The sequence below is a fragment of the Eutrigla gurnardus genome (genome assembly GCF_963514095.1).
Source record: "Eutrigla gurnardus genome assembly, chromosome: 18".
NCBI classification, from domain to species: Eukaryota; Metazoa; Chordata; class Actinopteri; order Perciformes; family Triglidae; genus Eutrigla; species Eutrigla gurnardus.
Window position 1 is genome coordinate 4,166,381 of NC_139929.1, and position 12,683 is coordinate 4,179,063.

The 12,683-nt window shown below is 45.7% G+C and overlaps 1 protein-coding gene across 4 annotated transcripts in view; it reads left to right on the forward strand.

The window, feature by feature from the left end:
- The window catches only part of oxsr1b (oxidative stress responsive kinase 1b), a 30,557-nt gene that overhangs the window by 14,216 nt on the left and 3,658 nt on the right, over nucleotides 1–12,683 (forward strand). For 2 of the 4 annotated variants that reach the window (XM_084033182.1, XM_084033185.1), the window contains exons 4-12: nucleotides 4,859–5,000; nucleotides 9,764–9,819; nucleotides 9,999–10,108; nucleotides 10,509–10,610; nucleotides 10,709–10,842; nucleotides 11,017–11,065; nucleotides 12,141–12,206; nucleotides 12,287–12,409; nucleotides 12,581–12,658. In XM_084033182.1, coding sequence (XP_083889308.1) covers nucleotides 4,859–5,000; nucleotides 9,764–9,819; nucleotides 9,999–10,108; nucleotides 10,509–10,610; nucleotides 10,709–10,842; nucleotides 11,017–11,065; nucleotides 12,141–12,206; nucleotides 12,287–12,409; nucleotides 12,581–12,658 — 860 coding nt within the window. The remainder of the gene's footprint in view (nucleotides 1–4,858; nucleotides 5,001–9,763; nucleotides 9,820–9,998; nucleotides 10,109–10,508; nucleotides 10,611–10,708; nucleotides 10,843–11,016; nucleotides 11,066–12,140; nucleotides 12,207–12,286; nucleotides 12,410–12,580; nucleotides 12,659–12,683) is intronic. The other 2 variants (XM_084033183.1, XM_084033184.1) reach the window with 2 other exon arrangements.

Below are 12,683 nucleotides of genomic sequence, written 5' to 3' on the forward strand. Positions count from 1 at the left end.
ATCTAGAGAGAGGAGCATGAAGAGGAGGCCACCATGGGGAGAAAGACCTCAAAATGCAACACATGCATCTGCTTTTTTTTATGGTTCTGGATCAGCTTGTGAGGGAGAAGAGCTTTTACTGAAGATGAAGGTGTCCTGTAACATTTCACAAGCAAAAAGCGCCGTCTTCAGAGGTCATGAAAAGGTCTGATAAGAGTAATGGTCTTCTGTTCAAACATGTCCACTTGTTTTTCCTGTGAATCCTGCTTTAAGTCTCGCACACTTCATTAGAGAAGCACAAGCGTGCACGGATGCATCCACACGCTAAACATTTACACTCCGTTTCTACCCTCCCTCGCTCCCCTACTGTAACGGATAGTGCCCAGGTGGCATTCCTGGCTCCCTCGGATACACTCGAGCCGCGAGCTGCTTGGCAGCCGCCCCGCAGCTGGGCCTGGGGGCACCGTGCCCGCCAAGCGACGCTCGAGCAGACGGCCAGCCTCACAGCGGGAGCTGACACCACTTAAGATGGCCTCTCTCGTGCCCCTTATCCTAGTTAAACAGAGGAACCCCTTGATGTGGAGTTTTATTGTGCGGCGTAATTAAAATACTGGCCGGGGCGACGTCTGCCGTGGAGACAGACCTCAAATAAGGTCGGGTTTATAGGACATCACTCCACAGGGCAGAGCGTACCAGCCCAGGGGAAGGCCAACCGCTGTCTGATCCTCCAGCTTGGTGGAGCGGAAGAAAACCCTCCACCCTCCCGACTCCATCCTGTCTTCTCCTATTGAAAGACTGTTAACAGCTTCACAGTTGATCTGACAAAACCCTGGCATGTTTTTATACCAGCAGTGTTTGTAAAGTGCTTTATTGTGGGAGCAGCACTGTACATTCCTACTGTACAGGTCTCATTCCTTAGAGAATAGAGGGAATGTGGTTAGACCATATAGTACTAGATCACATGGGCTCAGCAACATGTTCACATTTGGACCAGATGCATGGAGAGCTTAGTCTTTTACAGAATAACTACAATTTAACTACGAATATACTGTTTCCATGTGCTGATTGTGAAAGATATACAGGCAGTGATCTTATAATTGATCTGTATAATTCCATGTATAACCAAAGAACATAAATCTGAAGGATTAAGGCATATTTTCTCCTTGGGCCGGACCATATTAACTGAACTACAGGTGTGAAAGCCCCCTAAACGTATTTGACGATCCGTTAACAGTCTTCCTGTCATTTGACACCATTGAACTCTCGAACCGCGTTTGCAAATGGTTAATGAATGTCAACGCCCCTTAGGTATGTCCATCCCTTGTCCTATTTAAGACTTTATGTCATATGTTGTCCATCCGAATGAGCAGAGCTCCAAAAGGTCTAATCTTCAGTCAAGACTCCTCTCTGGCAAATCCATTCAAGGCCAAACCTGTAGAGCTGACCTTTTATCGTCGTACGACTCTTCAGGAAATTCCTGTTCTGGAAGGTGATGCGAACAACTTCACGTCGTTAGAGCGCCGCATAACCAGTCGCCGACTTGAGCACACATCGGAGAGACATCCACTGAAACCCACTGGGACTAGAATAGGAGTCATGCCAAAGCAAACAGTGGGATTCGTTCCCAGGAGATTAATATGCAGCCGAAATGCCACTCAGAGTGGAATCCGGCGAGAGGCAGATTGTTATCGACTGGTTCAATTTAGCATATGAAGAGACATTTTTCATGTTTGCAGCCGGGGTTGATATGTCACATCATGACGTGGTCCCCCAACTGTTGCCAGGATGCTGACAAAGAGCTTTGATGGAGAGTTTAGGCTCATAGAATTAAGACAATGAAATATTAGCGTGAAAAACTTCCTTTGTTTGCAGCAAAAGTTTTAATGGAGGCATCTTTCAGTCTGCCAGTACTCTCTTCTACGCCTCGTTCCTGCACCACTCATGCCTCTCCACAGCCCCTCCCATGCCCCGCCCTCCCCCTCACACTTCTGCTTGGTATTCCCCGTCGGTTTATAGCCCAGTTGGCACCGTCTCCTTCGCCCACTTCCCTCCTCCTCCCCCCTTTTTACTCTCTCATCCTCCCGTTCAGTCTCACCCCTCCAGCTCCGAGCAGGACAACGGAAATACTGCCGGATGAAGTTACACCTTTACCCTTCTTACATTAAATCCAGAGAGCGAGATTTGACTAATCCCAGCATGCAACTGAGAGCATGATTTGGCATTTTCCCTGAGTTTTCTGCAAGCTCTACAGAGAACCGCACTGTCGAGACTTAATTCATCCCCTGTGATTTGTATAAAGTCTTCCTCCGGGGGTTTGGACAGGCACCGTTTCAAACCGGGCCAACAGGTGTCATTTGTCTTGGACGCCGCAGTCTTTCCCATGCAGAAGGAACCTTTCGGATTGCTAACCTGTCAGTCAATGTCAGCTTGTTGAAACAAGCTAATGAGGCATGAAGAGTTCAATCAGACGAATTTGAAAGAGGCTGACAAGGCTGGCATTTAGTGATTTCCCCAAAGCTTACATCATGTGGTGTGTGTTAGTGTGTGTGTGTGTGTGCACTTAGAAATGTGCCACCTCAGCTTAAAGGAGCCTTGTCTGTAAAATTAGCTCTACCCTATTTGTCTTGCTTTAGACGCAGCAGTATCACTCATCTCTTCTAACTCGTGGCAAGAAAGCAAATAAGCATGTCAAACTTATTTGTTTGAATGTGTAGAGATAAAGCACAATTTCTCATCCAATTTTAATTTGTTGGATCATCATTGTTTTATTTTGTTCCAGATTATGTTTTATATTTTCCCTTAATTCTGTGTTTTCAGTCTTAATTTTACAATTTATGATCTCAGCACATTTTGTCATCATGAAAATGTCTAATCATAAACTGGATGGATAACATTTCAACAAAATATAATGTTTTTTTTTAAGATAGTTAGAAAACATTGCTTCCTCTTGTAAGATAAAGTGCTCTAATTTAGCTGTTGGTGCAGAATTCCTCAGTTTTTTTTAATGATCAGTAGCTGACCCCTCCCCATAGTTTTCCCTCAACATGTGTCTTGCGCTCTTATTGGCTGTCGCTCCCCAACAGGTCAGATATTTAGCCCGCAAGGTGATGCACCAAGCCGATGGGCCTCAGATCTGGACTCGGACTACTTCTCCTCTCCCTTGGATGTGACTCAATCCACTTCCCCTCCTTCCCTCAGGACCTTTCCCATCGTCACCTGTCACATCTTGTCATTTCCTCTCCTCCCTCCCACTGTTTCAGACAAGGAGACGAACATCAGACTTGAGTGCAGAAGCATTGAGAGAGGAGGGGAACCGCATGTGGAGAACAGAGGACGAAAAAAAAAAAAAAACCGACTGCCTTTTCTCAATGAGCTTCAAAGAGCTGTCACATCAGAGATGCCAGGCTGCACTCTCCACTCCTCACATGTACACTATCTCACACACGTTTCCCGTCTTTGCTCATCCTCCCTTTTGAATGGGTCCTCGCTGCTGAATCACATTTTCAGCCGTGCACCATCACTGCAGGAAGAACCCGTTGAACCCACCGTCTCTCTCTCTCTCCCCCTCCCTCGCTGGAAGACTCGCTGCAATAACACCGTCTAGTCCCGGTGGCCCGTCATGGTCGGCTCCTCTGGGTAATGCTGAGCTGGACTGAGTGCTGCGGGCGAGGACGTCCTGAAGTGATTGTGCAAATGGATGTCTTTACACCCCTAGCCGGGCACCGTTCCTAAAACACTATCAATTTAGCCCCGGGATTGTATCATGGACAGTCTTTCAGGACCTTGAAAAGGCCATTTTCAGCGTTTTGTTTGGAAGTGCTGCTGGCTGAGGTTGTGTGAAGGGAGGGACACAGACAGTGTGTTTTGTGTATCGCTGCAGCACAATACAGCTCGTCAGGAAAGCGGCACTGCTTCTCAGCTTTGTCCCGATCCCCAATTTTCTGTCATGCCCAATGCAAATGCCCAACCTCTTTCCCAAAGACATCCTTTTATTGAGCGGGAGCCACACGGTGACCTGCCAGGTCAGCGAGCAGAGCTGCCTCCGTTGAACTGAAGATGAAGCAACAGATGAACTTGTGACCCTCCAGCGTGAACATGCACACTCGTAGCCAGCCAATTCCAAACGACATTAGAGTTACATGCGGCCTGAAATAGACTTCACATACAGTATATTATTTCTCCGACTGTGTCGCTCAGTCAGACGGTTAGGATGTTGTCATCGAGAGTAAGATCCTGGAGCTGCTCTCCGAGTAATGACTGATTACCAGCTCAGCATCCACATGAAAGTGACTTGGATGTCAATGGAAGTGTAATAAAAAAGCCTCCTAATGAGTGACATCATACATTTGAGTCTTGTTGCAGACAGTTGTCTGTGTTCGTAGATGCTTACTTTATTTTTTATATCCAAGAACATCAATTCTTTAAAACTGAGGAATTACCCTTTAAAGGATACACGGTGATGAATGACCGGATCTCTCTCTCCCTCCACCATTGATTGTTTTGCCATGGTCAAATTAAAAGGTCATGGTTATGTTTACGGTTAAAGTGCTTTTGTCTTAGCGCAGCTAAATCTAGTGTTTTTTCCTTCAATAAAACCCATCTTACTGGAACTGGGGGGGAGGTCTTTGTGTACCCACAATCTAATTTATCCAAACAATATAAGATTATACGTGAATCATGTTGACTGAATGTCTGCCAATCTACCAGGAAGTGAGTGTTTTCATAAATACGTTTAGAGTAGGTTTAATAAATGATATAGCTTCGAGGTTTCTCATTGATGCCGGACCACAAATGTATTTATCCAGGTTGACTGATGGATGGTTTTCCTTTCTCCCTCTGTCTTTTTTATCAACCGCTGTCCTGTTCTTTATTATCCCAGGCTCCGTGCTGGACGTCATCAAGCACATCATCTCACGAGGTGAACACAAGACGGGCGTCCTGGACGAGGCCAGCATAGCCACGGTGTTGAAAGATGTGCTCGAAGGCCTGGAGTATCTCCACAAGAACGGACAGATCCACAGGTAATGAGACTCCCCCCCGCTCTCTGCTACTGTAATAAAAGTGACGCAGGCCTTTATACCACTAAGCGTTGAGGCGTTATCAGACTTCACCTTGGAAGGTTTATGATGCAGAAAATGTCTGTTCTCTGTTTTATTAATATTATATTCCCCCACCTTGACTACACAGGACATTATGGTGGAGTCTGTGTCCATTTATGCCCGTGTTGACATGGTTTTGTAGGGATGAACCAACAGGTATATTGGGCCGATACGGACTTAAATAGCTGGATGTGTCATCGGTGACATTGGGGCTGATCTATTCCATTAAATCAAACTCTAGATGACTTTGTGTGTTGAGTTCACAGCACGTTTCAGCGCAAGGAATATCATATTTAATGCCTCTGTCAGACACAAAATGCAGAGAAATACAAGAGCTTTTGAGGACAACAGAACAGAGAAGATAAATTGACTGTTTGTAATTAAACACCAGATGATGAAGACTGCGGTTTGTTTCAAAATGTACTTACAGATCTTCACACAAATTGGAAGTAAATTATAGGTTATTATGCATTGGTTTTTCTGGTCCGGCCCACTTGAAATCTGTGTGTGTGGCCCATCAAGTAAAATGAGTTTGACACCCTGGCATTACATTCTCTGTTTACATGCTGTGTACATTAAACACAACGTGATGCTGCATTTAAAAGGTCATTCAGATGTAAACTCAGTGCTTCATGTCTCCAGCATACAGACTCCCTCTATAGGACAGATTGTTGTACATGAGATGCATTTTTGGGTTGTAAAATATAATTAGTAAAAACATTTTGACTACATAATAAAATGTTATTCAGACACAGATTTAATATGAATATTTCATATTAAAACATATGGAGGCATCTTAAACATTTAAATCCAGCTCATGCAAATGGGTTCAAGAATTTACTTAACCGTCACTAATTGTATCATTTATCATTATGTGGTTGCTGCCTTCATACTTCCATTTTTCAGTGATCTTGTCAGATTGTCAAAAACATATTAAAGATAAATTAATGGTCTTAGTACTGTGAAGTTATTACATGGAAGTGATTGGTGTTCTGATGACTGAACCAAGGAAATGGCATCTTAAGACGGCCACGTTCCCTCCTAAAGGTCAGGCTTGTTTATTTGGCTCCGGATGAAGATGAGGCAGTATACGTCCCCTGATGGGACTGTGACATCTGTTCCAGAAGGAGAAAGAACAAGCAGTATTGATTTGTTTATTATGGCCTACCATCTAAGTATGGTTATGAATGGATAAAAATTCAACTTGATATCTATCTTTTCGTTTTAAAGCTGCACAAATGAAGTGTTTTAATGAAACGACTTCAAGTCGCTGCATGAAATCTGTAAATAGACTGGGACATCCGGGCTGATAACATCTTTTAAGGGCTGTAATATGAATATGGAATGTGTGAGCGGCAGATTTGCGTGCCACAGGAAATTAAATCTCGAAAGCTCTCTTTCTAAGCCAGTTCAAGACCTGGCTAAGTCCTTGCTCTCAAGCTGTTACAATGAGCCCAGTCCACACACACACTGTGTTTTTAATATTCATCACTCACTTTTTCTCCCACGGGCACACGTATAGCACCCAGACAGGCTACATGTGTAAATAATGCATAGCTTGGTTAAGTGCTCAGCGTCTTTCAGAGTAGCATGCCAGCAGAGAAACGGAGAGAGAGAGGCTTGATTGAAGACTTTGACCATGAGGCATCAACTCATTAATCTCTTCGTTAGATAACGGCTGTATCCTATAGAAACTGTAGTGAGAGTGCGGAATAACACTGGTTAATTGACTGTGTTAATTAAAAGGAACCCCCCGCTGCGGTTTACCTCTGCTGCAGCATTGAAGTATCTGCTTTCAGCAGAGCTGTGACAGGGTTATCGGCCCGTGCCAGAGAGACGGAAATGTTTTTCCTCCGTTCGACTCGTTGCCCTGTCTGAGGAGACATCATTAATAGATCATTCATTCATCACTTCCAGCCACCCCAGGCTCCGAGGTGTGACTCGTGAAAAAAGAAATTGTGATTTAATCCCCCTTTAGCCCTGCAAATCATTGACGAGACGAGAGTGGAGAGGCGATAGCGCGATGTAAACGTGTGCACGTCGGCGTGCTCGTCCCTCCCGCGTAAGCCGGATCATATGAGTCAGAGCCCCAGGGGGCAAGGGTGATGGAGAGGGCCGAGGGAGGGAGAAGGAGGCGACGTGTCACATGAGATGTTCCGTCCAGGACGAGACAGCAGAAAAGCAATTAGAGTCCTGTGGCTCGGGCTGTAGCCTCAACCAGACATTTACCACGAGGCGGTGAACTGCTCCACCTCCACACTCACAGCAGCTCGGAATAGTCGGCGGTTCCAAGGTGACACTTTGTCTTCACGCATAAGCAGCAGGTAGACGCCAGTGCGTGCGATAAAAGAGGGATAGCCTAGACTTTGTCAGTTGAATCTTCGAAAATAAGCCTGCTAGTTATTATAGGAGAGCCCTGGGAGCTCTTTGCCTTACTCGTCTCTGAAACCTCACGTCTCGTGAGGGTTCATGGGAGGTCTCCGTCTGGCAAATTATTCGGTACGCGGTTTTTGTAATGGATCAGGTAATGGCGGTAGTTATGCTGCCTCTGGGAACATCTGGGAGACTCTCACGCTGTGGATTAAAGGACAAAATAAGAAATAAAAATTCATTTGGGGGAAAAAAAAAACAGAGAGAATGAAATTCAGCAGTACGGAGAACGCAATTAAAATGGAGGAAGCAAAGGGAAGATTTTTCTGTGGTTAAAAGAGGGGGAGGTACCCACAGGGGCTGGGCCTTTAATAACCCCTCTTTCAGAGCCCTGTTAGGGGCACTGTGAGCCTGGCACCAGGATGTGATGTCACAGGAGGTGACCCGGTCGAGCTGCAAGGTGCGGGAGCTGCCAGATGAGAACCATCAATCTTCTTGACGGTTTCATGGCCGTTCCCACCTGGCTACTGGCTGGCTATCATTTCAGCAGGTCATAAATATGAGGAGACCGCACACATATCTTGTTAATCTTGTATATTCTTCGGTGGCATAACACCTTATAGTTTCTGGATACTCTTTTGATAGGATTTAATGGGATTTTTACAAGCATAGAATGTGGGGTGTTCTTCTGGCTTATTCCCACCGACTATTGTAAGATTTGGATGGATCACTCGTAGGAGTTAGGACTTAAACTGCAGGCTGCTACAGTATTTCTTTGAACTTGCATGGTGCATCGTGTCACCACATCCTCCTCCTCCTCCTCCCTCCTCCTCTTCCTCTCCTGTGAATGTTAATGACTGTCTGCACTCTGCAGCCTTTTTCTCAGAGCATTACAATGTGCTGCAGTGAACCAAAGCCTTCACGCTTCTTGAACGATGCCGAGGGGACACAATCGGATCGCCTTGATCACTCTTTGTGAGGGATGCTGCTTTGTGGGGGTTTTTTTTCTTTCTTTTTTTTAATCGAAGATTTACTTTAAAGTAATATTAGCGTATTGTTTGTCAGAGATTAGTTATAATAGATCTTTTACTGCCATAGAGGACACTATGGCAGTAAAAACTCATGTTGATGTGGTGTATAAAACAAAAAACATTCACTAATTCATTAATTTAACAACTTTAAAATATGTTTTGATGACTCTATCATAAACCACAGTTGCCATAATATGTAATCTAACGTAAATCAACTTTTATTGTCACACATGTACACAGCTCCTCAACCCTCCGGGTCCCAAGCCAAGTCCCACACGGACTGAGTTACTGCCGACACTGATGCTTGTAAAGATTTTTCTGCACACTTCACCTCCTCTACATTTTTGCTGCAAACCCTCAGAATAAGTTCAGGAGCCCAGGTGATCTCTTTTATGGTGATCCAGTGGGAGGATTCGGCAGTATAACTGTCAGAGCAGCGCAACAATCTGTCCACAATTATCTCTGCAGCACGGAGGAGCGAGTGGTAAACTGAGCCTTTGTTTCATGGAAGTTGAGTCATGTCTCATCTCCAAACCAGGACCAATTTGTTGGAAAGACCCCGCAGCATTTATCTCCCAGCGAGAGCTGCAAGCTTTTTACTCCAGTGCCCCCACCTGGAAGCGAGGGGAACTGCTCTGTTCTTGAGCCCACATCGCTTTTGAATAATTTGTCTGCCTGTCGGTACAGTTTTAACATCTGTCTCAGGGTGGTGTGTCGTATGACATCCTTTAGAAGTTGTTTCAGGTGGTGTTCTAGGGATGTACCACTTTGGCGTCCTTTATCCCGTCAGCCATTATTCTCTTTTAAAATGTCCTTTTACTTCCTGAAGGCCTGGACGGCACAAAGAGCTGACCGATGTCCACCGTGACATCGCTGTCATCCTTACTTTTGTATTTCCTCGTCCATCACTTGAACCCTTCCCACTTCATCTCTGAAAGTCTGTTGCTATGACGACGGTCTGGCTGGTGCGATGGCACTATTCATTCCGTGCAATTGTGTGCGTTTGTGCGAGTAAGGATAGCAGACAGGCAGCCAGACAGCCGTCCCTGCTGAATCCTCTAATCACCACCAGGGGAGGCTGAACAGGGATGAACAAATTAACTGCAAAAAAAAAAAAAAATCTGCTTTTTTTATGGCACTGTTTCAGTGAGCAAGGAAAGAAGAGACCCTAAGCTTGCATTGACTGAGGTAGAACTAAACTGTTTGATCCACCTGACTTTATTTGTGACAGCTTGTTGAGAGAGGCGTTTATTTAACGGCACATTCTTGTCTCGTCTGTCTCAGAGATCTGAAGGCTGGCAACATTCTCCTCGGGGATGACGGATCAGTGCAGATTGCAGGTATGTAGCCACCTGCAACACCACATTTCAGCAACTGTCACTAGTGAGGGATTAGTCGTGAACAGATGAGAGGACATGTTGTGGAACATTCAGGAGGACAATAAACGTCTCAACGAGACCTTTTATTGACCAACTGCCTGGATTTCTGTGTGTGTGCGATGTCTTGTCTCCTCCTTCAGACTTTGGCGTCAGTGCCTTTCTCGCCACGGGTGGTGACATCACTCGAAATAAAGTGCGCAAGACGTTTGTGGGAACGCCATGCTGGATGGCCCCGGAGGTCATGGAACAGGTTGGTCATCTTTAGCGTGCGACGCCAAGAAGAAAACAGCTTTATCTTAGCAGCAGAAAAACAGACACTCAACATAAATTGGCAGTGAATGTCACAAAGCAGTTTTCTTTTTTACTCACTAGAGTATAAATCAGAAGCTTCTAGCCACATTTCATCACGTCTCCTGTGGTTAAGCACTCAGCCACGATGCATTAACACTCTGGCGCCTGAACCTGCTGATTACGTGTGACTTTAAATGCTGAAAATGAGCCCATTTCCATCCCAGGAACTGTCTGGCTTTTTGCTGCAATACTCTGAGAGTGAACCAATTTTCTCCCAGAACTCAGTTTTATTGATATTTTAAATACGTGGCTCGCATGCCATGACAAGATAAAGATGATTGATGATTCTGCCTCCACAGGTGAGGGGTTATGATTTCAAAGCAGATATTTGGAGTTTTGGGATCACGGCCATCGAGCTCGCCACCGGCGCCGCACCTTATCACAAATACCCGCCAATGAAGGTGAGAGACCTCACTTTACGTAGAGCAAATGTGGATGAAATACCAAAGTTTTGTGCCCTTGTGATAGTGGAGTAAAAGTGTATTTTTGGTGTCTTCAGGTCTTGATGCTGACACTGCAGAATGACCCCCCAGGCCTGGAGACCGGCATCACAGACAAGGAGATGGTGAAGAAATACGGCAAGTCCTTCAGGAAGATGATCTCCATGTGTCTACAGAAGGACCCGGAGAAAAGGTTTGCAGTATTGGACGTTTAATTGCTTTCATTGTCCTGACCACCACGCCTTTGTTTCACTGAGCTTCCCCGGTTCTGTTGAACATATGTTGCACATTTCTTTTTTTCTATTCCTTGGAGTATAAATGCTCAATCGAACAGAAGTCAACGTGTTGTCATTCTGCTGTTTTTCAGGCCGACATCCTCGGAGTTGTTGAAGCATAAATTCTTTCAGAAAGCAAAGGTAGGTGCTTGAGTTCCCTCGGGGGTCGCAGACTCGATTAGTTACGCGGTGAGTCAGCATCATCCCCCCCTTGTTTTGGCAGCAGTTGTGTCGGTTGACGAGTAGAGAAGTGATTGGAAGTTAATGGCCTCTGTTTTAAATTAAACTGCTCTTAATGGCTGCAGGTTGTTGTTGTTTTTGAGCTCCAGACGTTTTGGAATGATTGAAAGGGGGGTTTAATGTAGGAAAGAGAGAGAGAGATGAAAACAATCCAACGAACCAGAAAGGTTTCTCTCCCTGAGGTTGTGTAAGTAACGCTGCGTCTCACTTGGCTCAGCTTATCAGTGTGTTTGACCCAAGCTGAGGCCGTCGCTGCATTCCTCTCATCGTTGACCACACTGAGCCGCTTCTAACAAAGCAGGGATATGCAGTCTACCTCGGGCTTCTGGCTGCCCGGTTCCCTGCCAACTGGAACAACGAGAGTGCCGGCTCAGCATGTCACACGGCCCGAACGCAACCTGGTACATGACCCTGGTCAGCGGCAAGACCTGCAGTACTCTGTATGTGCAGCAGAGGGCAGACCCTGGCATTATTTTAGAACAGATGCACCTCTGGCCTGTCAATAATTTATTTATTCCTTATAATAATAATTTATGTATCATCGAACCAGGGTTACAAAACCAAAAACAGTAAGAAGTATTTGAATGAATATTGAAAGATGACAAACAATCATTAAAGTTTCATTAATTAAAGTGCTTGAGATGAGATCTAAAACATTTACTTCCATCAGTGGGAGACTCTCATAAGTTGGTAGACAGGACAGCAAACGCTTGGTCAGTGCACTTTGAGCCGAGCACAACCAGGGCCCCTTGTGTTGATGACCTGAGAGGCCTGGTGGACCTGCATGGGGTCACTGGTACAGAATACGGTGGAGCCAAGTCGTGTCGGGCTTAAGAAATAATTAGATGGATTTCGAATTTGAAACTCTGCATTTGACAGGAAGCCAGTGTGGCGAAGCAGATTAGGGGTCACAGTTCAGTTTTGGGATAATACAAGACTTTGGAGTAACAGCTGTGTTTCTTTCCTCTCATGGCAGACCCACGAGTATTTACATGAGCGGTTGCTTCAGAGGGCGCCCACAATAACAGAGAGGTCGAAAAGGGTAAGACGGCGTATGTTTCCATCTACGTTGATGTGCTTTGTCGTGAAGAAGACGAGCTCACTGGTGTGCGTGTACGTCAGGTACGTCGGGTGCCCGGCTCCAGCGGTCGGCTGCATAAAACGGAGGACGGCGAGTGGGAATGGAGCGACGACGAGCTGGATGAAGAAAGCGAAGAAGGCAAAGCGGCCGTCGCTGCCTTACGGGTGAGATGAACCTACAGCTTCCCCGTTTCCCCCCCCTCCTCACGTCACACGATCCACGTCTTGTCTTTTTACTCGCTGTACGATGTGTAAATTGTCATGTGTCTGTGCTGTGGCATGCCTGTCTATTGAGTCTCCCGTGTGTGTGTGTTATGTTCTATCCGACGGCCCAAGGAGCAGCAGGTGAAGCCTGCTAGTGCCACCAGGCGACAAGTGCGCTTCTCCTACCCACTCGAGCTGCCTGCGTCCAGGGTTGTTCACGTGGCACCACAATACA